This window comes from Cyrtonyx montezumae, unplaced genomic scaffold (assembly GCF_038088225.1).
Source record: "Cyrtonyx montezumae isolate F1298 unplaced genomic scaffold, pur_monq_1.0 scaffold_4, whole genome shotgun sequence".
Classification (NCBI taxonomy): Eukaryota; Metazoa; Chordata; class Aves; order Galliformes; family Odontophoridae; genus Cyrtonyx; species Cyrtonyx montezumae.
The window spans coordinates 15981005-16006262 of NW_027072045.1; the positions used below are offsets into that span (position 1 = coordinate 15981005).

The following is a 25258-nucleotide window of genomic DNA, read 5'->3' on the forward strand; positions in this document are numbered from 1 at the left end:
CCTCAGCTCCTCTGCTCTCATGCCTCGCCTCTCTCATAGCAAACAACTTCTTCCTTACATCTAATCAAAACTTACCCTCTTTTAGTTTAAAAAGATGATATGTCAGACGAGCACTCTGAAAACTGAGTGGAATGGGATTAAGCTAAAGCTAATCTCAACTAGAAAATCATGAACAATAATTTATCTGTAAACAAGCTTAAGAAATTTTCTCATGAAACTGAGTAGGTATGTATGTCTATGCAGCTCTATCTCTACACAGGACAGCTACTAAGAAGCTCCACAGAAGCCAAGTAGACTTTCTTTTACACACTGTTGTTTCCTTATTTGTTTGTTTTTTTTCCAATCTGATTTACTCAGAATAGTTGTAAGAAACTTCAACAGGGCCCTAAGTTCATAAGTCTAGAAATTTATTCTGTCTCAGGTGAGTCACTCACACATAGACATGTATCACAAGCAGTCAGTAAATAATGTCATCACTGACCTCTCAGAAACAAAAATCAACTGAAATAGAGAAAAGAGAACTGAGTCAACAGGTTGCATTTATTCTATTAAAAAAAATCATACGTTGACTTTCAGGATTATACATGGGTCAGGAAACAGATATGAAAGGAATCATAACTGGAATAAAATACAATAGAATAAAATTCAGTATTCACTACTGAAGAAGTGGAATTGCTGAGAACTGCTCCTGAACCATGTACTTTTCTCCACCACATCTGCCTGTCTCCTCTGTATGGAAATTATATATATTATTATAATTAAAAAAAAGTGCTGTATAATATATGATCTGGAAAATGAAACCAGTAGTGTGGCATTGAAATATAACTTCTTCAGATCAGTAATCTGATTTAATGGAATAAATTCTATGATTAGAAGCACTGGGATTTCACCTGGGGCTTTGGTATGCCTTGATTGAATGTAAAGGTCTATGGTGGGCAGCAGGGAAACAATATGAGGTAAGAAAACACTTACTAGGATCACAAAGGCAGAACAGAAAATTGTGTACAGAAAATCTGAGAAACAGGAGGAATGCGTGTTCATGAAAGGCTGAAGAGATGAAAAATAGATGAGAAAACCAAACAAGACACTAAAATTAAAAGTAAACATGAAGGACAGAAGGTGTTGATGGATATATAAGAAAACAACAAGAACAGAGCACACCAATAGGACTGCAAGACTGAAGCACAGAAGAGCAGACCAAGGACAGGAGACAGGCTAGGTTATGAACTGGCTTCACCTCATAAAAAAGGAAGGGTAATGTAAGGCTTGTTTCATTCATCCCAAGCAGAAGTTTGGCAACATATGTTTGAATTTGAAACTCTAAACTACATTGCATAAATTAGGAGTAGTTCTTTCCTCTTCAAAGGCCAGAAAGCAGACTGAGAAAAGCAAACATACATCAAGCATAAACAAACATATCAATTCATGATAATTAATTAACCCATACAGCTTTTTTCAACATCTTTCTGATTTTGAGATGGCTTAAATACATGGTGCGAAACTCCTCTGCCTCTTGCAGCACGGCTGTGTGGTTTTATGGGAGGAACAGTGGGAAAAGGTGCACTACCTCACTGCAGATGTAGGTGACAGGATGGTGCTCAGACACAGGGCACATCAGGGTGTGTATGGGAATGGCACATTTTCATGACAAAGTTGCAGCGAATCAGCTTTTCCTCTGTGCATTCAGGAGACAGAACACCTCATCGTGCCACAGGCATATTTAGCAAACAAGGCTTAGATGAAATGACCTCTATCACTTATGAATAAGCAAGACAAACGTACATTGCATAGCGCCTACTGTGCAATGCAGAGAGCCTGCTATTTAACTCTGTGTTACTCCAGTAAATCCACATTGTTTTTGTGGGAAGTATCAGGATGACTGTCTCCAATTAGGTGCACTTACACTACTGATTGTGATTTCCCAGGCAGAAATTCGTGTGTGCTTGCAGGGTAGCTGAAGCACAGTGTATTTGGGGTTTCAAAGGCAGCAAGTACTCTGTGATTAGCAAATGAATAGCACTAACCTCTGCAACATTAGCTCTTCACCTCCCCACACAGACTAGCTCTTTAGGTGTACAGACGGGTGAAATCACAATGACCACGATCAGAAATGTCTGAGCATAAACCACTTAGAGATAATTCCAAAACCAAATATGTCAATAATAAAATTAAAATAATTCCAACCTGCACAACATGAAGGTACTGGATATAAACATACAGTATTATCTATCGAGTACCCTGAATTCTAGGAGAATATCAAATTCTATCTGCTTATAACTCATAAGAGAAACAGTCAAAGAACAAGCTTAATAGAGCTCAAGAAATCTTTGTATGATGCTCTCAGATGTATGGTCTAATTAAGCAGTCCTGTGTGGAGCCAGGGGTTGGATGAAATGATCCTTGTGGGTTTCTTCCAATGCAAGATATTCTATGATTATATAACTATACTTGCTATGTTTACAGTAACTATAACAAGCTATAATTTAGTTTACAATGTCTTAATCATTAATAAATACATTTAGTACACAGCTAGAACTTTATTGAAATGTTGGTCAGTAGTTCCCTTAAAATGTTTCTCACAGTCACATGAGGATGCCAGTCTCACCATAAAAGCAGTAAGAATCCAGCAGGAATCCAACAGCAGCACAGAACCATACAGTTTCCTAAGGAAATAGCACTCAGGAGATTATGCTTTCTATGTATGTCTGTCTGATTGCTGGGAAATTTCAAGCCCTGTGAAAAGTTCCCACTGATATCAAACATTATTCATATCCATTTCAAGAAATGAAATTGAAATGGAATTGAAATAAAATATGAACCTACCTGCTCTTTGAAGGAGTTGGCCAATTTTGATCTTCCAGCATCAATAGACAGGAAAAGTTGTACTATGTTGGCTATTGACAAGGTACAGCCATTAGCAAGTTACACATAGCAGAGCAACACTTCAGGATAACACAGGAGTAAGACCCAGTTTGAGAAACTGAGCATACCTGGGCTTTTTATCAGCTCTTTGCTGGAATGAAAATCACATGATGAGCTGTTTTCAGCGTGTATGCAGGTTTAATTTATTATAAAGATGATTAAACCTAAGGGGCTGAATGCAATGCAGCTGAAAACACTTCTGCTTAGAATTATACCAAAAATTATTTTGAGCTTTTTTGTTTCTTTCAAGATGTAAGGGTGTGCCCAACAGCAGCTGGTTAGCTAAGAAATAAGAAAAAACAGGAAGAGGAAGAAAGAGAAAGAGAAGTTGGCCAGTTTGTGGCACTAAATAAATAAATAAATAAATAAAATCTGAAAGAGATTGAGAGGAAGTAGAACATCTACAACTCCCAACAGTATACCAAACATATGAATGTGCATCGGAGTATTTATTTGCATTTAAATGAACTTGGGAGAAAATTGCAAAGGCAAAACAAAGAAATTAATGGCTCTGAAGTGGGAAGTAAGACCACAAGCTGATAATACAAGGAGAGGTACTTCACACCAAGCTATGCTGAATTACATCCTCTGAACAACTAACAAGGTTGCCTGTAGTTTTGAGATAGCAGAATAGCATATATAAATACTGAATACGCTCTGAGGTACAAAAATGATTTTCATTTTGCTTTGTTTTCATTTCTTCAGCTTTCTTTGCTTTTTCAACAATGCCAGAACTGGCTCAGAAAATCAAACTGTATTTTGAATTGGCACCTGACATTGCTACCAAGTATGCCATAAGCCCAGCAACAAAGCTCCTTTACCTTCCTGAAAAACTGCTCTGGGTACATGGTACCTTGGCTTCAGGTGTAGGACTTCATACACTTGTTCGTTCAGCTCTTAAAATGAATATATAGAAGGTATAGAGCTTAACAAAGTTTACTTATTTGTGGGTGGGTAGATTCACATTATTATTACAGTTCATACAGGACAATAGGAAAAGCTTTTCTGTAGGGCAGTAATGTGATATTGGAACAAGTTAACCAGAGAGGTACAGCAATGCAGACCCTTGAGGTTTCCAGCATCCCCCTAGAAGAAGCCACAACTAGTCTGGTCTATTTCTGCTTGCAGGAGAACTCCAGATGAAACTTCCAAAAGGTTCTCCCAGGCAACTTTTCCAAAAGCTCCATAAACCCAACTAGAACTTCCTCTAAACTTCAGCTTTCAAAAGGCATGAGAGGAGCAGGAAGACTGGCCAAGGAGCTGCCAAGCTACCTATCAGAAGAAGGCTATCAGTCATTCTGAATCCATGACAATAGAGGATATTCTGATCTCAAGAACCATTACCATTCATCAGGTGTGATTGTTAACATCTTTTAAAGGCATGCCAGCCATTGGAAATGTTCTTGGAACATTGGGAAAAACGTATCTTGATTTGTCTTTGCAGATTTGGGCTAACTGTACTAGCACAGAAAGGTAAAAGGAGGCCAATGTGTGACATTTTTCAGAATTGCACACACAAGGTTGAGTTTCTACATGGTTGTGGATCTGCCCACAAAACATCCACTCATCCTATCTGTTGCCATTAATTGCAGCAATAAAAAAAATTCTTAATCTCCAGACCAGCAAACACCAAAACCAGAGATGATTAGACTCAGTTATTCGCAGTGTTATGAAAACAGCATCAAAACAGTGTGATATCGGTGCAAAGCTACTTATGCATGGAATTATTTGCAAACTTAGAGCTAAAATATTCATCAGAGCTAACATTTAACACATACCTTCATTAAAAATGATGTAACATGAGTTGGGCAATGCCTGACAGGCTGATGCAATGGAAAACACCTAGAATCATTCTTGCTTGTGGTAACATCATCTGACAAGGGAAGAAAATGTGAGAACCAACTCTGCTCTGGGCGAGAGGAGCAGGGTTTGAACACCTTTTGAAAGGAACATTGTACAACACACGTGCCTTTGTCTTCCTCAGGGTTTGCTTGGCAAAAGAGAATTCCTTCCCCAGACTGAATGTCTAAGGAGACTGATATTGCCTCTCTGCAGCCATCATGCTCTTTTCAGGCTTTGTAGAAATGTCTTCTTCAGTCTAGGGGACTATAACATAAAAAACATTGACATGGTATGTACAGTTCCCTACCAGTTTGATCTGCTCCCAAAACCTACCTCCCATCCTACAGAATGAAACCAAAAGTCTATTTTTCCACATCACACAGCAGGGAACAGTCCCAATACCAGACAGAGCTATCTGCTGTTTGCCCCAGCACTGGCAGGGCAGTACAGCCCTGCTCCTCAGAAAGCAGATCCCCAGTGTGCTGGCACTTCATGCTGCATCCAGCTGTAGGCCAGACCACCTGGGCTTCAAAGTTTTGATACAGCACTTTCCAATAAATACTTCAGAGTGTTCTCTGAGGAACAGCCATACAGCAACTTCTTAAGAAATCCCTGGAGAACAGGGATACCTACGTTTCCAACACACGTGTTGCTCAGGCTGTTACAGTTACAACAGTTCTCCTGCACATGGGGCTTGTGGCAGACTCCCAAATAAATCACTTGCTTTGGAAGTGAGACTGCTGACTTTCTGCCTAACCCTCTCCATCTGTTAGATTCAGGTTCTTGATCATCCTGGAAAATGTTCTGGTTGGCAGCTGTCTTTTCTCTGCTGCTCGAAACCTGATGCACACAGAGTTCTTGGGGAGTCTCTGGTCACACCACTTTGATTTCTCTTGGTTTTATTGGTACAAAATGCTGCTGAGGCTGCTTTTGATGCACAGCTGGGTAAGAGGGAAGAAGAGAACATTCACTGAATATTTTCTTTCAGAACTGGGTCAGTGTGTATATCGCACAAACTGCTGCCAGAACATCTGTGCAAAACATAGGCCACCAGATTCAGGTGCATGTGATCAAACTTCTGGCACACAGAATAAGTTCTAACCTCTGGTTGTACCACATCAAATGCAGGTAGCTGATGTCCTGCTGTGCAGACATTGCTCACTGCTGGGAAATACATGCAGTCTGTTCTTCACAATCTCTTCAACACACTATTTTCCATTGATCTCTCTTTTGCCAGCAGAATAGGAATATTTACCAAGCGTGACACAGGTTCATACGAAGCCAGCAGTGAAACACAGAGTTTGTGTATGCTGGAGGTTGTATATGCAGATGTGCATGGCACTCTTTTTATTGTGTATCTCGTACCCTGTACAAATGGTGTCTATGCTTCAGCGCAGAGTCTGCCTTAAGGAATGAACATTTATTTCTCTAATGTGGGATCAAGAAATGAGTAGAGGTATCAGCTGCTTTGTAGAATATTAGATTTGATGAGTAAGGATCCTTGTATTTTCATCCTTTCAGTTTGTGGGCAGAAATATAGCTATAAATAATAATCCCTTCATTTATTTACAAAGTACCGTGCTCTGTCACTGCACATCCTCAGCAGCAATGCTGGTGGAAACTGCCTGTTTCTCTTTGGGCTCGTCACACAGGCTGTTGTATGCAGACCGGTGTCATTACAGCACGACAAGCTCTGCAGCAGGGCAAGAGTCATTTGCAAGCAAAGTGAGCTTGCAGGAAAAGCTTGTACACATTTCAACACAGCAAACACAAGAACATGTTTGAGTTAAAGCTGCTCAGGCATTTATTCAAAATCAAGCAACACTTTGGCCGTGAATTCGCATGAGATATTAGATGTACTTAAGTTGTTTTCATAACCGTTGCAGACTTGTAAGAAAGAAAAGTTACAGAGGCATGGTGAGGGAGTTCTGCAAATAGGCTGAGGTTTAATTTAGCATCTAGCCACAAACTGGCAGGTACAGACATGCAGGAGTAACACTCCTAAGCTGCTGTTGTTACTGCTGTTATTACTATTACAGGAGTTAAGACACCTTGCCTCAGTATTATATCCCACTGGTGGTGTCACTTATCGTGGAACAACACTTGCAGAAGGCAAAGCCAAGGAGCATGAGGGGAAATCTAGAAATAGTGACTTCCATATTCCAACAGGAGCGGGAAGAGAAAATGTAGAAAGGAGCCATTCCCAGAGCTGAGGGACAGCAACATGACCATTAGAAGAGGATTCAGCAGCAGCATGGAAGGGAACTAGCTGGAGGCAGTCACTAATAGCATGTTTATAGACTAGAACAAATTGCCTCAGAAAGCATCCCTAGGTCTTTCTACTGGCACACTGATTCTTTTGATGCTGATAAAAATATTTGTCTGCTTTTTGCTGCTTGAGGCTTTTAAGTAGCTACTGGCTCTTTCATAGTTCTTAAAAGAGAAAAGCTTCACTGAGGCTTGGAATTGGTGACAGTCTTAATACGGAAGGATCCCATAACCTTCCTGAATGACTGCTTTGTAAGCACTCTGTTTCCTATTAGGAATCCTATTACATCCTATTAGGAAGCCCATTCAGGGAAGTTCCAAGCTTATGACTGGGGCAGTTCAAAGGAGAACATCAAGAAATACCAACAGGCACCTTTCAGTGAAACAATATTGTCACCCTTAGACAATGCAGAAGCACTGGGGAAGAGAGCAGTGATGTAGTAGGAGTCACATTTCTTAATTAAATGAAATCATAAGGCAACACTGGACATAGTAAACTGTCAGAAGAAAAAAAAACATGCTTGTAGAAGGATTTAGCCACCACCATCTGTATTATGACTTTCCAGTTTGCAAGTTAACAGAGAAAAATGCAAGCATTGATGTCAACAGAAGCTTTAAAGGAATTAAGGAAGCAAGGAAGAAAGGAAAAGGAAAAGGAAAAGGAAAAGGAAAAGGAAAAGGAAAAGGAAAAGGAAAAGGAAAAGGAAAAGGAAAAGGAAAAGGAAAAGGAAAAGGAAAAGGAAAAGGAAAAGGAAAAGGAAAAGGAAAAGACCTTTTTTACGAAATGGTTGACAGTAATAATAAGAAAGATGGGCAGAAGAGATTGAAAATGAATTTTGAAAAAAAAAAGAGAACATCTAGTGGATTAGACCAAAGAGGAATCTTGCCTACTAGCATGGCTGATAGTTGCCAAAGAGAAACAGGATTAGGAAGAGGGCAAGTGGAGAGCCCTAATATGTCTAATAGCTACCTCTAACTTCTGATTCAGAGACTTACTTTGACCTTAAGCAAACCCTGAGGAACCTCTCTTCCATCCAAGACTCTGAGCCAATCCTTTACCCTCCGACCCTTCAGGTCTCCACTGCAGTCTATCATTAGGAGTTCAGTGTTACTGTTTTGATGATGGCTTGCATGAAAGGTAGCTTCCTTTGGTTTGTCTTGAATTTTCTTGCCCTGGAAAGTCATTGGATGCCTTCTAGGTTTTGTGTTATGAGAAATAATGAGATAATTACTTCCTCTGCTCTTTCTTGATACCATTCATAATTGTTTAAGCCTGTCTCCTGTCCCTGTACTGGTCTCTAATTTCCAAATTCAGGAAACCTAAGCTACTTCCTCTCTCCTCCTACAGAAGTAACCTCATGCTCCTTTTCATACTTGTGACACCTTGTCTTTTCAAACTAGACTATGTATGTCTTCTGGGGCTGACTTGTACTCCAAGTCAAGTCATACAAGATGAGGACCAAGATAGAGGCTTACCCAGACATCCTCTGTCTTGTTCTGAGCTCCTGCCCTGAAAATTCCTAGCTGAGAGGGTAGAGATCTAACTGCAATTGTCAGTCAGCTTCAGGAGTTGTTTTTCCTTTGGCTGCACTGTCATCTGGATCATTGCTGTGAACACAGACAGAAAAGGTAAGTAAGGGCACTACCCTGCCCTTCGTCTTAGGCAACTCTACTTTGAACACTGACCTAAGAAAACACCAGATTCATGTTTAAAGATTGTTCTGCCTTACTGAAAATTCATTCCAGCACTGCTTCATATTTTCCAGGCTACTCCTCCTCTATACAATGTAGAAGAGATGATTGCACCAACTGCAGTATGGACTGGGGACAAGATATGCTCACAGATCTCAAGGATGCGTCCATTTTACTTTCTCAGATTAAGAGGCTACTCTATCACAAGAAGATTCCTGAATGGGCACACTTGGATTTCATCTGGGGATTGGATGCACCTTTGTGTGTTTACAATGCAATCATTGATCTGTTGCAGAAGTAACCCTAACACACAAGTAGTAATCCTACATGGCTGACTTTCTCTGGATATGATAATTGATCTCAGGAAGTTTTCCACTAATAACATAATTCCTCAGCATATTGGGTTGGCAGTTCCTGAAAGGCCTGTATAAGCTGAGGTAACTCTAGCAATTACGGCATTTATCAGTTTTATTATTTGTAAGGTGATAATCAGAAAGTAGAAACTGAGTTCACACAAAATATTCAGTTCTGGAAAAACAAAAACAACAACAACAACAAAATTTGGTTTGTCTTCATTTGAAAATGAAGACTGGGGAAGGTCTCCTGTCTCTAACTGTCTCTAAAACTTTGCTGCAGTGATAAAGTTATTGCATAAAAGCACTCACTTGAATGTTAGCCTCCTTGGTTATTAGGTTACAGTATTATAGCCTGCTGTGCCTCCACAATGAAGTGTCATTAGCTGAAAAGAAATACAGTGCACTTAGAGTGTCACTTTTCAAAGTGACACCCTCAGTCTCCATTTGAATGAAGTATCAAGATGGGGGAAGTCTACGATGCTAACCAGCCAGTACAGCTGTCACACTAAGATAGTTTACAGGTGACATTATGTAACTCTATTAAGTGCTTCATAAACCAAACAAACTAACCATGGCTGATGCCACTTCTGTCCCCCTCCCTTCCACCACAACCACAGGCCTGTTTTGCCTCCTGAGCACTCTGCTGAAGCTGACTTTACTTCCTTGACCTCCATAAATATGAAGTTTGAACCAATCAAATCAATTTCATTCCAGGTAGGGACATCCCCTCCACCCAATATAAATTCCTAGGGACAAATGCATTGCAGAGAGTAAGCCCACTGGCTTAATGCTTGTAAGGGAAATGTGTGACAACTTGAGACTTAGTTTATGAGTTAGGTTTGGAAATTCAGTAGCAATAGCAAAGCAACCCTCTTCGCTTAAGAAAGAAACTGCAGCTATGCACCTATTTTGTAACTTGGGAGACCAAATAAGAAGTGGGGAGTTGAAATTTTTGTCTTGGGAAATCAATAAGAACAGGCTGGACAAGTGGTACTGGAAATATCATGGAGACCAATGTTCTCACCTCAGGATATGTGAAGTGTATCATCGTATTTCAGAGCCCTTCTGACTGAGAAAGTTATGCTTTGATGAAAGTTTATCATGTAGAGACATCAAAGCTATAGTGCTTGTCACTAAGAAATTATCTTTTCCATCATTCCACATAATGTTCTTGTTGCGGTGTAACCCCATCAGGCAGTTCAGCACCACACAGCCAAAACCATGACAGTTCTCTACTTCTATGTAGAGTAGAACAGTTACTGTGGCTTCTCTGACATCCTGTTCTTACATCACTCTTCTCCTTCCTCTGCCACCCTACAGCATTGCATTAGCAGCTGACAGCATGTATCTTTCACCTTCTAATATCTTGACCTTCTAATATCTCAGCAGTTAGTCCATGACAAAACACAAGTTCTTCCGAAGACATATATGAGTTAATTGGCTGAAGGTGTGGTGCTCAGGCAGGAGAGTTCTATTTTGACTGTAGCTTAGGTGGTTGCCTTAGAAAACAAGGTGCCCTTCTAGCCATCAATCTAGCCATCAGTTTCAGTGAGAACAAACCTCTAAGCTGACCATAATTAATCCAGCAGTTAGGCAGAGGTCTCCAAAGATATCATGTTTTCAAAGTTCCTGAAAATAGCTTGGGAGAAACAAAAACCCTTGTTTGTTCTCTCCCTGGGAGAAAGGTTATACAAAGCATTCAAGCCTTCTTTGGCATGAGAAGATATCTATGTGAGCCATGTCAAACCTGAGAGACTAATCAAGAAAAATATGGGTATCAGGAGTGGTGAATGCATGTGCAATGATGAATTCAAACTTAACATAAATGCAAATCAGTAGCAAAAAGAATATTCTTGAGTCCGTATGTTGAGAGAAATGAAACACTTCTTCCTCTTCATCCTAAAATATTACATTCAAAGCAACCCTCAAGGTGGGAAATAGTACAGATCAAGGTCTTCCACAGCTCCAGGGAGCTGGAATGCCCAGGTCTGTTCTGAATATCGTAACCACTGTTATGTAAGCAATTCTTAACCCATCCTGCTCCATGGTTTTGTGAATTTAACTGGAAGATCTTTTTCATCACAAAGATTTCCTCACTTCTGAAGCACTGCCAAATCCGCACTTAAACATGCTCTACAATACATGCTGCCAACTCATGACACTCACTATCCTGAAGTGCTCATTGTGTTTGGACTTCCTTTTATTGGCATAGGTTTCTGTCAGTGAATCATTCTGCTGCTGGAACAGACAAGGAACTGCAGCAGAAGACACAAGTTAAGCAGTCAGAGCAGAGGTAAGTTGCTTGTACGTATGTGTTCGTGATCTCTTTCTCTGTTGCCTATATCCATAAAGATGTGCAGTCTTGGTTTTCTGCAGTTGATTGTAAGAATAGATGGCTTGTTTCCTCTCTGATCTGTAAGCCTATTGCTATGCACAGAAATACATTTACTCAGGTTAGAAGAAAAATAAGTTCAACCTGCACAGAAAGAAAATAGTGAGTATTTCATTTTCCTCTACTTGTTTTTTCAGTATAAGAACAAGGGAATTGTCTGAGTATTGAAGCAGTCTGTGTAACCTGGACATTCAGTTCTTGAAGTTCCATGCACTTATACATTTTGTTATCAAACCAGCAGGTTCTCATATTTATATGGATAAATTTCTGAAGGTCTTGTAGCTTAGTTTCACTAACCCTTAAAATCTCCAAAAGAGCTTTCAAGGGCATTTCTTTCTCTGTTTTTTCTTTTTTTTCTGGCAGTTTACCATGTCCAACATTTCCTTATGATTTTATTTCTCTTGAAGTCTTTGTTCCTGAAGCTTACAGGAGCAGTGGCCTGCCAAGACTGATATTCCTTGGCCTGCTGCATCTTATTTAAAAGGTGAATACCTGGAATTCTGTGAGGCATGCCAGCTAAGCTATGTGATAATAAAGGGCTTTGAGAAAAATTTGCCAGAAAAAGAAGAGTGATTTAGCCACAGTATGACTTGCTAGTGATTTGAAAGCACACTGAGACATTAGCAAAATGTTTTCTTCCCAAATGAGATTCCACGTGCAGAGAGAGGGAGCTGTATTTTACTCCCACTGGGACAGAGTAAAACAACCAAAAGCAGAAAGGGGTATTGCGCTGACTCAGCATGTAGCTAGGAGGCTTCCTGTTTGGGCAACAAAAATTAAGAAGTATTCAATATACAAACAGAACTGAATGGAATTTGTTTTGATGCCAAGTTTAGAGTTTTGGGTGTTTCCAAATCCTGCTTCATTGCGTTGTCTGATGACTGAGAAGGTTTGGCTTCTTTAAGTTTGTTCAGTCAAACTTGAATGTTAAATAGAAGATCAGAAGAAGTCAGAACTCCTTTTTCCATAAGGATATTCAGTGAGTGCAAAAATCTCTTGGGTACCTCTCCATAAATCCTGATCGACTTCCTCATTACTTGGCAGGGAATACTCCCTTATTTTCCCTTGATCTATAGCTCAATTTCCAAGCCCCAATAAGAGTAGCATGTCTTGCTATAGCAGATGTCTTACACTAGAAGCAGACTACAGAATGTGAAGAACCTCTGTCCTTCATTAAACTTGGATTCTCTGTGTTCAGTATACCTAGCAATGCATGTTTTCAGAAAGACTTCTTACCCAAGCCTGCTCAACCTCCTAATACTGGTGGGCCTGTGAAATTCCTTCACAAGCCTTGATGACCAGGCACTGTGGCTGCTTTGGAGTTGTATGAATGCTGATTAGCTGGCTAGGTCACTTGTGCAGACTGCTCAGCTTATTGCAGAGCATGTCACAGCTGGCACGAACCCCCAGAATAGTCCTTCCCCTCAGGAGTGCCTGGGAACACCATTACTTCAGAGGCTTGTATCTCAATGTTGAACTTAGCAGGCATTCATCAATGACATCAGAAGTTAATAACAGGATGGACAGATAGGTGAACAAAATCAAACACCCACAGTGACAGAAACATGCCCTGTTCTGAGGAAACCAAGCCTTCAAGAGTCGTAATGTCCCCAGTCACCACTGGTGTGTCAGTTTTACAAGAAGCCTTAGTGAACTAAAACATTACATTGCATTACTCATCACTTTTGTCCCATGGATCCTGTTGTTGAACTTTAGGTTGCCTTTCTGATCTTTAAGATGATTGTTATCCACTTGCAGAATGGTTGCTACTTATCTTTTCCAGCCCTTATTCTCCCCACACACAGGCAAACATGGCACACAATCATAATTAGAAATATCAGAGCTTTCCCAGAAGTGTAAGTCCAATCGTGAGCTTCATGGTTTAATTCTTTTTGTGCATTTCTTCACATTGGAAAGAAAATTCCTATCCCTCCTATTTGCAGCTCTTCTGTAGGCAAGGGGTACTGAATTACAGTATTTCTTTTGCTATCCAAACATATTTCAATTCACAGACCCCTAACCAGTAGCTCTCTCTGACAAATGGCATGTTCCTTCCTTTTCTAGGGAACTTTGGAGGCAAAATTTGCATGCTGACAAAAAGCTCAGGGAGGCTCACAGAGGGCAGCATTCTGTACTTGTCTACTCAGTTCTGGGAGAACAAAGGCTAAACACCCAGAAGCATATCTACTGTAGGAAGTATCAGTTTAAGCTGATTCTAGACAGACTGCACTCTCCAATTTCTATTCAGAATGCTGCCATCCAGTCCAGTCAGGAAAGAGCAAGGTGTCACCTCCCCACAACCAAGACAAGACTTGGAATGACAGCTGCTTCTTTAAAGAGAAAGATAGAGGCCCTTAGTCAAATGCAGTCAGTTTCCATTGTTAACTGCTCTAAAAATGAATGATCCCATGGTTTCTCAGTGGTAACAGCCATCAATTTTGAGACACGTAAACACTGAGTTCAGAAGTAGCAGAAGAAAAAATGTGGGAAAAATGAAGATAACAGAGGAGGCTCTTGGATGAAGTGTGCAGCAACTGGCTGGTGAAGAATCATGTGGGTATGGTGAATGGATGAGTTAAGCAACTCCACAGGTGGGGCTTCCTGTGAAATTCCACAGCTCTCTCTTCCTAAAGCAAGCACACTGCATCTGCTCTTTCACACAGCCCCAAGATGTGGTGTCTCCTCGTGCTGCTGTGCTCTCAGGCCATCGGCTTTTCAGAAGGGTTCACAGCACCCCACGCTCTGAAATCAGAGGAAGGACTGCACAGGAAGCAACGCAACCCTGAAGATCTCATGAATGTTGTAAGTTGTGTTATTTTCTCTGCATACCTTCTTAACATGTCTTTCACAACACCAGTATCACCGTACCATCGCTGGCAGGCCATGCAAGGAGGGTTAAAGAAGGGTCTGCTCCCTGTTGCCCATTTTCCCAACCTGCCTTTTCCAAAACCTCTGTGTGGAGACAGATGTGATTTGTGTGCATTGCTCCAGGACACTGACAGCACTGGAACGGATCGTGCCTGCTCCTACTCTTGGCTTCAAGGTCCAGCAACTCCCCAGAAGCTGCTGGAGGGCACTGGAGATCCAGGCTGCTGAATTATAACCCCAGCAGCAACTAGGGTGTGTCACACTCCAGTGTGTGACAAACCCACAGTGTGACTGTCAGTAGGGCACACGATACACAATTTCAGCTTGAACTGAATTTGTTGGTTATAATTCAGACTTTCTCTGGCTGCATTTAGCTGTGACTCTTGCTTGCACAGTTACTTCTCTCAACACGTTTTGATGTTTCCAGCTAAAGCTGCACACAGGAAAAGGTTCTGGGGGTGTTAGCTGGCTGACAGCTGAAATGAGCCAGCAGTGTGCGCCGGTGGCCAAGAAGGCACCACTGCCAGCCTGGCTTGTATCAGAAATAACGCAGCCAGCAGGAACAGGGAGGTGTTCATCCCTCTGCACACAGTGCTGTTGAGGCCACACCACAAGTAGTGAACTGCTGTTCAGTTTGAGGCCCTTCACTACATGAAATCCACCGAGGCCCTGGAGCATGTCCAGAGAAGGGCAATATAACTGTGAAAGGTGTGGAGCACAGATGTTATGGGGAGCAGCTGAGAGAACTGGCATTGTTCAGTCTGGATAAGAAGATGCTCAGGTGAGACTTTATCTCTCTCTACAGCTTACTGAAAGGAGGCTGTGCTGAGGCAGGGGTCAGCTTCTTTTCCCAGATAACAGAGATAGGACAGGGGGTAATGGCCTTAAGTTGTGCCAGGAGAGATTCAGGTTGGATGTTAGGAAAAATTCCTTCTCAGAAGGAGTGGTGATACGCTGGAAGAGGCTGCCCAGGGAGGTGGTAGAATCACTGTAAAGATGTTCAAGAAACACAGAGATATGGCATTGATGGATATGGTTAGTAGGCATGGTGGTGACAGATTGACAGTTGGACCACACGATTTTAGTGGCCTTTTCCAATCAACCCTAATGATTTTATGATTCTATGCTCAGTACAGCGGCAAGGGAGTTTGAACCCCTCCTTCAACCAGCAAATTCTCACAACACTAAGTAATCCAAGTACTGTGAATTTGTAATAGGCTTACATGGCTTACCTAACCATGCTTTGGCAGGAAAGAACTCATGATAGACTAAAGACAACATCTTTTGGCACAGTTTTATAACGATACTGCTGCATGTTTACTCTCTAGAAAGGTACTATCTGTATCAGCCTGGCACAACATGACAAATTATTTCCCTTGCACTTGCTGTGGGAGCTGAGGCAGTCTTCCTTGAGTAGACAGAACCTAAACACAGGGAAATCTGACATTTCATGCTCCTCTCCCCATCCACCACACTTTACAGCAAACAGTGGATCTGTTACCTTTTTTTTCAGACACATGGTACTAGCTAGAAGGTGTAAGCTTTCAAGCTTTGTAATGCAATCCAATGCTGAGCACAGCCAATTGCTACCTGCCTGCCTTCCTCTGCCTCAGAATGGGATGGCATACTTGTTAATAAGCTCTCCTTTGGCTTCCCACAGAGTGAAATGATCAGGTATCATGGATACCCATGTGAGGAGTACGAAGTTACCACGAAGGATGGATACATACTTGGTGTTTTCAGAATTCCAAGTGGGAGGAACATGCATAATACAGGTGTGACACAACTAAAACAGATAAGGAAGGTTTGAGATCCAGCTCCTACATAGGCATCCCAATTTTTCACACTTGCACATGCAATGACATGTACCACAACTTTCCATCTCAGCAAAAGCAGCTAGCTAGGAACGTAGTCAAAAGACTGAATCCAACAGAAGTCCTCACATTTAGTGTCTGTCCTTATTTCAGATTTTTCTAACAATTTTGTTGTATTCCAGTTTTTCTCTCTTGTGTGTTGAGGGGAGGGTTTTAGAATGTTAATGGTAAATCTCTATAAATAATATAGACTTAAAGTAGCAAACAGAGGCTTGAGAACTGGTTAGGCACATCAATATTAATTCTCATTCTTCTGAAAGACAGATATCCTTAAAGAAGGTGATAAGAAATCAGGTAATAACGGAAGACCAAATGCATTTCCTCTGAATAGAATTAAATAAATTCAACTTGGAATTCAAGGTGCCCTGGAAAGTGCTATGTCATTTGTTACTTTTTAAAATTATTCTATAATTTGTTTTGGATGCTTCTCCTTTGGAGATCTGGACCAGCCTCATCCTCAAAATAAGGCTGACCAAAATTAGTTTGGGAACCTCTCTTCCACATGCTGTTCATCAGCGTTTTTCAGCTATAGATAGATGGTTTCAACCTGTACATTGACTGTCCAGAGCAAAAGTAGGTGGGAGACTGGCCTCCTCATTAATTGTTTTTAATTTGACAGTTCTGGCATGAAATGGTTGAACTGCTTGCATGGTGCAAACCCTTCAGGTTTCTCACCCCAATATAAGTGCATAATTCTCCTAGGAGCCTCTTAAAAGAAAGACATCTCTCACAAACTAAACTCCGCACTCAAACTTTAAATGAACAATAACTACTGCTCCAATATTATATTTTAATCTTTTCCAGGACAAAAGCCTGCAGTCTTCCTGCAGCATGCTTTTCTAGGAGATGCAACCCACTGGATTTCTAACCTGCCCAACAATAGCCTGGGATTCCTCCTTGCAGATGCTGGCTATGATGTCTGGTTGGGAAACAGCCGAGGGAACACATGGTCTTTAAAGCACAAGACCCTTAAGCCCTCCCAGAAAGAGTTCTGGAAATTCAGGTACTGTGTGGAAGGGGAATTACTCAAGGTAGAAGGTCCCAGGGGACTAGATAGCTTCATCCTGATGGGGGTTTTGGCATCAGAAAAACAGTCTATATCATCCAAGGAGAGTTAAAGAGCCAGACAAAGGAGGACAACCACTAGTACTCAGTTGGGAGCACTGACAGAGGAAGAGATTTCAGACACTGGGAAATGAAAGGGGATTCTGAGGAAAAGGGAGGCAGCACTGTGAGAAGATCAAGATGCTCAGCTGGTTGAGCAGCCTTGTCTGGAGATCTCTGATCTCTCACAGCTGAAATGAACCAAAAGAGAAATGTGTTTCGTAACCCCTGCTAGTGAAAGCCTTGATTAAATTCACTTTCCCAAGAGCCACAGATGACAGTTTTGCACCTCCTCTGCTGACACCCCAAGGCATCAAGCAACCTGTCAGTACAGATGTGTGTCCTTCTGTCCCCTTCTTGTCTTTGAGTGGATGCTGCTCAGTGCAACGAATGAGATTGACATTCAGTAATTCGCATTGTGATAGCTCGACTGCCTGCCAGCTTTCTGTGTTTCTCCTCTGTAGCTTTGATGAAATGGGTAAATACGATATTCCAGCAGAGCTGTACTTCATCATGAATAAAACCAGACAGAAGGATGTATTCTATATTGGTCACTCTGAAGGCACTGCAGCAGGTAAGGTCAGGACACGTATAGCACACAATCATTTGTATTCCCAGCTGACTGCTGTTTCCCCTGTCTGTGGAGAAATGCCTTCTGATATTGGAGTGCAAAATATGCGAAACTTATATCAAAAACAATTTTGGTTGCCATTAATAAGCAAAGAAATCTAATGTTAGTTAGAAATGTACTCCAACTTTTTTAAATAATTAAAAACTTAGAAGCCATTCCTTACCATGTATTCCATATAATGGCCCTGGGCATTTTTCTTAAATTCTCAGCAACTGAAATTTTAATTAAGTTCATCTGTTGAATTAAGTTAAACAATTATTTTCATTGTGAACTGTAAGGAAAAACTAATAAAAAATGCATATAAAATACACAAATTGAAACAGAGAAAAAAGGAAAAAGAACCTTAACTTTACTAAGTTGTATGACTTAATACCTATCTTATAACTACTCACAAACTATGCTTTAAATAGCAACTGGTCACACTACCATTTAAAGATACATTGCCAGAGACTGAAAATTAGGAAATAAAAAATACTAATTACTTATTTTCTCCTAGAGTCAGCCCCTAGCATTTACCAAATTTATGGCTTTTGATACTGAAAAAAAAATTGCACTCAGCTAAAAGTTCCTGATGTTTACAGCTTATATGCAAGGTCCATAAATGGATGTTGATTAGAAATCAGGAATGAACCACTCATTAGGGAAAACTGCCTGGATAAAGGAGGTGAAAAGGTGGGAAAACCATATAATGTCACAGGTTCAGACCTTTCCTTTCTTATCCTCTTGTAAAAGTATTAAAAGATTCTGAAGGCAAAAGAAACTAACCGTACAGATGCCTTTGGTGTAAACGATCAGTTGAAAATGCTCAAAGTTCCCAGTATTCATCTCATTATTCTACAGCTCTATGGACATATAAATATCTACAGTCATTTAAAGGCTATAATCTGAAATGATCATTTCTTTAAAGAGAGTTTTGTGACCTTTAGAGGGAACCTGATCTTACTACCTAAAACTCACTACCATGTCACCTGCAAAAATTGTTCTGATAAAAACAATGTTCAGACATCCTGTCAAGCTCATGAATGCTGCCTCCCAAATGAAATTCATTTCAGGATTTAACACTAACACTTGCCTTAGCTAGATGTGGCACAGACAAACACAGACAACAGACAATGGGCTACACGTTTAGTCTCTCTTCTCGTTTGCTACCTACTTCATACTTGTGTATTTTTGCCTGTTGAAGATGTTTTCACTAACTCAGGTTGGCTCTTCTGTGTTTGCAGGCTTCATAGCATTTTCTACATACCCTGAGCTGGCTAAAAGGGTGAAAGTATTCTTTGCTCTGGGCCCAGTAACCACTTGCACATATGCTATAGGCCCTTTGATGAAGATAGCAAAACTTCCTGCAGCAGTGCTCAGGGTATGTCTTTCTTCCCCCCACGAGGCACAAGGCCCAGCTTACCACCATGGGGTCCAGTCTTCTCAGCCTAAGCAGAAGAGCTTTCAAAGGGGCAAGAGGCTGAGACTGAGCTTGGGATAAACTGTGTGCTTTTGAAAATTTTCTTCTGAAACTCTGGGGTGGGGGAAACATTGGAGAAGAGAAAACTGGGTCTTGCAGCAGGTCCAGAGAAGCAGGAAACTGTCTCATCATAAGACTGTTGATGTTAACTGATGTTTTGCTGGCCTTGTATGGGAGGAAGTAAAACAGAGCTGCAATGACAGCCATAACAATCCCAGATTTCAGAAATAAGTCAGCACTGAGTCCACAACACTAGAAATTGAAGGATGGTTTCCTCCAGGACTGAAGACAGTAATATGAGCAAGAAGAACTTGTGATGCACCATGGGGAAAAGGACACTTCAATGGGTACTAGGAGGGCTCAGTGCTTCAGAAATCTTTACAGAGTTGGGAGGCTAGGCTATTACCAACAGTTTCCTGCATAAAATGCTCTTGTAACATAAAAAAAAAAAAAAAAAAAAGTGTTTCACTTTTCTCTTTCCTCAGTTAGCATTTGGCTGCAAAGGAACCATGCACCAGATTGGATTCATGCAAGGACCTGTGACACAGTTCTGTACTAACAGCAATAGATTTTGTGGCAAAACGCTCTGTTATATAGCCGGGGGCAACATACAAAATCTGAACACAGTAAGTATATGCAAAAACACCCAGTCAAAGTTAAATTGATTTTGGAAATTATATTTCGCACAACACAGTTCTCAACAGAGAGAATATAGGACATTGTGTGAACTAGGACTAGAGCTGATGATGAAAGGAAAAAGTAGACATACTCTATCCCAGAAAGAAAGGGCTGAATTCAGACTGGAGCCATATTGCATGCATCTCTAGGTATGTCATCTCTTGGGGCCAACAAGACCAGAGTTTGGTCGTATAGACACACTCTTTAAAAAGAGCTGGTGGATGATAGAATCAGACTTCAGTGTTCCTCTTTAGCATGCAGACATTACAGTGTTCTGAACAATAATTAAAAGCCAGGAAAAGTTCACTTCTCTTTCCAAATTTCAGACTGTTTGAGGCAGAACTCAGTCCCAAAGAACTACACTATGGAGCACATCCATTTTTTTACTATTCTCAGTTCACTGCAACATGGAGAGCTACAGACATTCCTTGCCCTGTGCCTGAGGAATGCAGCACTATGAGATTCGTAGACAAGTACTTGACTTGGGTTAAGTCCCTAACATTCTCCTCAGGGCAAGGCAAGCCTGAGAAAGAAACTGAGGGGATGGAATTAGAACATCTCTTTAAGAGAACAATAAAACAGACAAAAAGGCAGCCAGTGATTTACAAGCTTGCTACTTCAGCACCTGGAAAAAAGGAGAAAGTGAATCTTCAAAAGACTTAACCATGTGTGGAGGTTAAGTGTTAGGTAAGCATTCTACTACGAAAGGAGAGGAAGATTTTTTTTTTCAGCTTTTGAGGACCACATGATTCCACAGTGGTACTATAATACATCATCAACATCAACTGCTTTCAGGACACAGTTCACTGTACAGATCCATGCTATTAACCAGCAACTCCTATGTCTGCCTACCAGTATTCTGTCTGACATTTGAAGAGTATCGTGTTAAAATGAGGCTTTAACACAGCAGCACTGTGTCACTCATGTTTTTCTCAGCTTTATTCTGTCACAACATTGGATCCCTGCTTTTATAACACTTTTGCTTTCTCTCCAGAGTCGAATAGATGTATACGTGGGACATTCCCCAGCTGGAACATCAGTACAGAACGTTATTCATTGGCATCAGGTAGAACTGTGTACTGAAATATAAACATTTCCTATGGCTTTTTATGCAACTCACAGACTATGGGAAGTCCAGAGGCATTGGGTCTGGGAAACTCCCACCAGAGCTTCTCACACAGTGCCCTAAGCAGCTGCCACTGGGGAAGCACTGCTTCCCAGATCATTACCCAAAATGTCCCTTTGGGGAGACCTCAGTGCCTGAATACCGTGGCTCATCAGGCCTCTCTGCAGTTGGACTCCAGTGGCTTCCAGCCTTCAGCTTTGTTTTTGCCTTGAAAGCTGCAGAAGAGCACTCAAGCACAGCCTAGGCACTTGGCAGGCAGGAGGAGGACAGTGGAAACCTGAGCAACCAGGGAATGAGCCAGAACAAAGATGTGATCCTGGTTAGAGCTCTCTCCCAGAGGGGTAACTGCAGCAGGGAACAGCCTCTTCAGCTGGCATCATGCTCCAGGACCTGTTCTGTACCAGACCATGGCAAGAGAGTGCCAGCTCACAAGTGTAGCACTGCACGTGCACAGCATGGTGACTGTTTCTGCCAGCACTAGATAAAGTGTTAAAATTTCCAGCATCCGAATCCTCAGCACCCAGATTCAGCAAAGAAAAGCAAGGTTGTACATTTCTATGGCATCCTCAATTATTCAAACCTTGCACTCAACTCACGCAGGAATAACTCAGGAAGAGTTCCATAATGGCCTCTCACCTTTCATTCTATAAAATCGCTCAGAAATCATATTACTAATCAAATTTGTACAAGACAGATTCAATTTATTTACTTTCTGTAACAAAACAGATTCAAGAGGACTACTGCTAAGTGACAAGCTAATTACAATCCTCCTACAGCAGCTGAACTCTTGTAAGGATTACAGTGTGTCTGGAAAGGTCATCGCTGCTGTGAGCAGATCAGACACCACTGACACACCAACAATATATCGTGATGTGAGGAGATATCATACATGATGCTAGACTGCCAGTGTTAGCCCTGACAGATTCTACACAGGTCCTCTTTCCAGTGTGAAAACTGAACCTAGTCACAGCTAACTGAAGATACTGAAATAAATATACCAATGGTGGCAGCTGAGGATCAGGGCAGAATGTTGGCAATGACAAAGGAAGCAATGCCACTCACCCTACAGCCCTTCCTCGTCTCCTGAGGAAGCCAGCAACTGGAGGAAGGGCCAAGAGAAACTCACAGTCCACTGACTGATCCTTGCATTTGATCACAGGGAGGAACATACCACCAGCACTCTGCTCTGCCTCTTAACGCTTTCATTTTACCTGTCCTTGTTACAATACCCACAGGTATTCTATGCAGACCGATTCCAAGCTTATGACTATGGCTCGAAGGAAAACATGAAGAAATACAACCAGGTAAGACAGTATGGTTTTCCTGAGAACTCCTCCTTGGGTCCTGGTAAAACTAAGAACACAAAACATCAGCACACATGATCTGAGCTGCTACAGGAATTATAATGTAGTCTGAATCAATGTTTCATCTGAACCTGAACCTACTACCAAATGCAAAAAGACTATTATTCATCAACAAAACATAGACAGTTTCTTGCTGACAGCTAATAGAACTTAATTTTGCTTTCCCTACTGATGTAGGGATGTGTTCGTTGGTATGCTGATTTAGCAGCCATTCCCAACAAACCAAGAGCCATGGTCATGTCCTAGGATTAGACGAGTATGAAGCTCCAAAAAAATCATCAAGGTAACAGTTAGGGAAGACCCTCCATATGCGACCTCTCCATCATTTCATATTTTATTGGCACATTTTACTTGGAGCTTGCTATTCTTTACTACAGGAGGTTGCTTTTTACAGATTGAAAAGCTGCAAAGACATCAGTTCTTGCCCATGCACAGAATTACAAATGGACAAAGTATTTCATTGCTATTTCAGTCCTAAATATAACAACTAAATCCAACAGTTGCACTCCATGCCCCAGCAAAAATTAAAGAGATTTGCATGCTACATATACACTTTAATAAGCCTCACAGTCCTTTCACATTAAGCACAGACACTGCTCTTTCTGCATCCATACCTATAATCAGAATACAAAGGTATTAAAGTTCAGGAAAACTCATACTCATGCAGGGCAGAAAGAGCCTAAGAATGGGATGGATCATTCTCTTCCACGATATGTAGCGGACTGGAGCTAGGAAAACATACACTGAGAGTGGACTTGATCCCTACTGTTTACCTGTTGTGTGTGCAGAAGAAAGACAGATGTCTGCACCAAATCCTTTTTGTAAGCACAACCTCTGATATAACAGCACTCAGTCAGGTGCCCTCCCTTCCTTACAGACTACTCCTCCTGCATATGAGATAGAGAAGATAAATATACCCATTGCCGTTTGGAGTGGTGGACAAGATAAATTTGCAGATGCCAGAGACATGGCAAAGCTGCTTTCTCGGATTACTAATCTCTGTTATCACAAGCATTTTCCTGACTGGGGACACCTTGATTTCATCTGGGGCCTTGATGCAGCCGAGAAAATGTATATGAAAATAATTGAACTACTAATAAAATACCTTTGAAACCAAATGTAGCATGCTGTTCTGTTTAGCATAAATCTCAGAAATGTTTAATTTGGCAGTAAGGATGATGCCTGAGGAAAAGATAAACACAAAGAAAGGCTTAAAGAATACTAGTATAGGTGTTTATCTGCCCTTGCTTGTTTCTTGCTTTCTGCATATTTTGAGGTTTTCCATGACGTTACTGTGACTAGAGACTTCCTAAGAAAATTACAGTGTATGGGAATAAAAACTGAAAAGACATATATATAAGTCACATTCTTCAAGGATTACTTAATGTGGATGGCTTTTACTTATAGAAGACTGATTTTCCTGAGCCTATAAGACATTACGCTCTGGTACGTCATATACAATCCACAGTGCCATTATTCTATGTTTAAATTAAATCTTCCATCCACCTGACAGAGCACTTGGCATTTTTTCTTTTTCCCTCCTCATATTTACTGATATTGCCATGACCAACAAGAGAACTTCAGAGACAAGAACTGGAGCAGGCAGTAATGATTTCCAAGTACCAAGGAATTCAATTTCAAAAAACAATCTCAAGCCTTGTATTTTTTGGGCTTATCCAAGTATTTTCCCACCCTCCTTGCCCACACATCACCCAAAGATTGGTTCATTCACTCTAAACCCCCAGCTACAATGACCATGGGTTGTAGATGAGGAATGAGGTGATGCAGATACATCAGGCAAGCCACACTCCAACCAGCACAGTAGTCAACTCACGTAGTAATCTTGACATAGGCAATTAAGTTGTTGAAAGCACTGTGTGCTATTAGCTATGAATTTTACATAGCTTCATGTCTTGTCCACAGTTTGTTCGCGGAACTTCTGAAATATGGGAAAGCAGTTGACTGTTTGCCCTTCTAGGCCATTAGCCCAAAGAGATAGTCATTTCAGTCTATGCCACCCATGCATGTACTTCACATCTACTGATATACACGTCAGTTCAGTAGAGTACCTGTCCAGAGGTTACATACAAAGTGCTTACCACTGCAGGCTCAGACAGGCTAGTTTTTTTTCCTGGGGAAATTCTGGATGGGGCCTAAAGCCCATATTTTCAGCCAAAATCATCTGCAGTAGGACTCAGCATCCTAATAACATAGGTACACAGAAAAATACACCTGCTTTCTGTAGCACAGCTCTGCTCAGGTGGCCACCAACGGCACAGGTTTTTTTTTCCTCTCCCTCTCTCCCTTCTTTGTTGTCCTTGTGTCCCTGTCACGGATAACTCCATGACAGCTTAGACAAAATGGCCAAAACTGCCAAGAAATATAAAGATCCATTAGACCAAGGAAACAAGATACAGCAGTATTCGAAAGCAGACTACCTTTTATAAGTGCATTATTAAACCACAGAGTGGCAGGCTTCATTAACAAAGTCCTTACAAATGCTAGTTTTCTACTGCCATTACATACGCAAGAAAAGATTCATGAATTTATTATTATTATTTTGGTTTGTGCTTCCTCTGCTGCATGCACCACTCTTAAAAGTATACTATCCTGTCCAGTTCACTGAGAATAATGTATCTGACTCCCATCAACTCCCTTTTTTTTTTTTTTTTTGTAGTAATT

At 41.0% G+C, this 25258-nt stretch overlaps 2 protein-coding genes across 3 annotated transcripts; both read left to right on the plus strand.

The window, feature by feature from the left end:
* Positions 1-951: 951 nt before the first annotated feature.
* Positions 952-9025, plus strand: LOC136055015 (lipase member M-like). The gene is given in 8 exon segments (XM_065746601.1): positions 952-956; positions 2862-2917; positions 3628-3764; positions 4907-5053; positions 5753-5824; positions 7330-7401; positions 8799-8853; positions 8856-9025. Coding segments are annotated over 8 exon segments (714 nt in total).
* Positions 9026-11328: 2303 nt separating this feature from the next.
* On the plus strand, positions 11329-23688 carry LOC136054784 (lysosomal acid lipase/cholesteryl ester hydrolase-like). Of its 2 annotated transcripts, none has more exons than XM_065746172.1 (10): positions 11329-11384; positions 14136-14274; positions 16001-16115; positions 17019-17217; positions 17783-17892; positions 19173-19309; positions 19894-20034; positions 21081-21152; positions 22448-22516; positions 23454-23688. In XM_065746172.1, the coding sequence occupies exons 2-10, from the start codon at positions 14143-14145 to the stop codon at positions 23685-23687; spliced, it is 1209 nt and encodes a 402-aa protein (XP_065602244.1). In that variant the 5' UTR covers positions 11329-11384; positions 14136-14142; the 3' UTR covers position 23688. The 2 variants fall into 2 exon arrangements, with proteins under 2 accessions (XP_065602244.1, XP_065602243.1); XM_065746171.1 differs by having other exon boundaries at positions 11332-11373.
* Positions 23689-25258: the final 1570 nt, after the last annotated feature.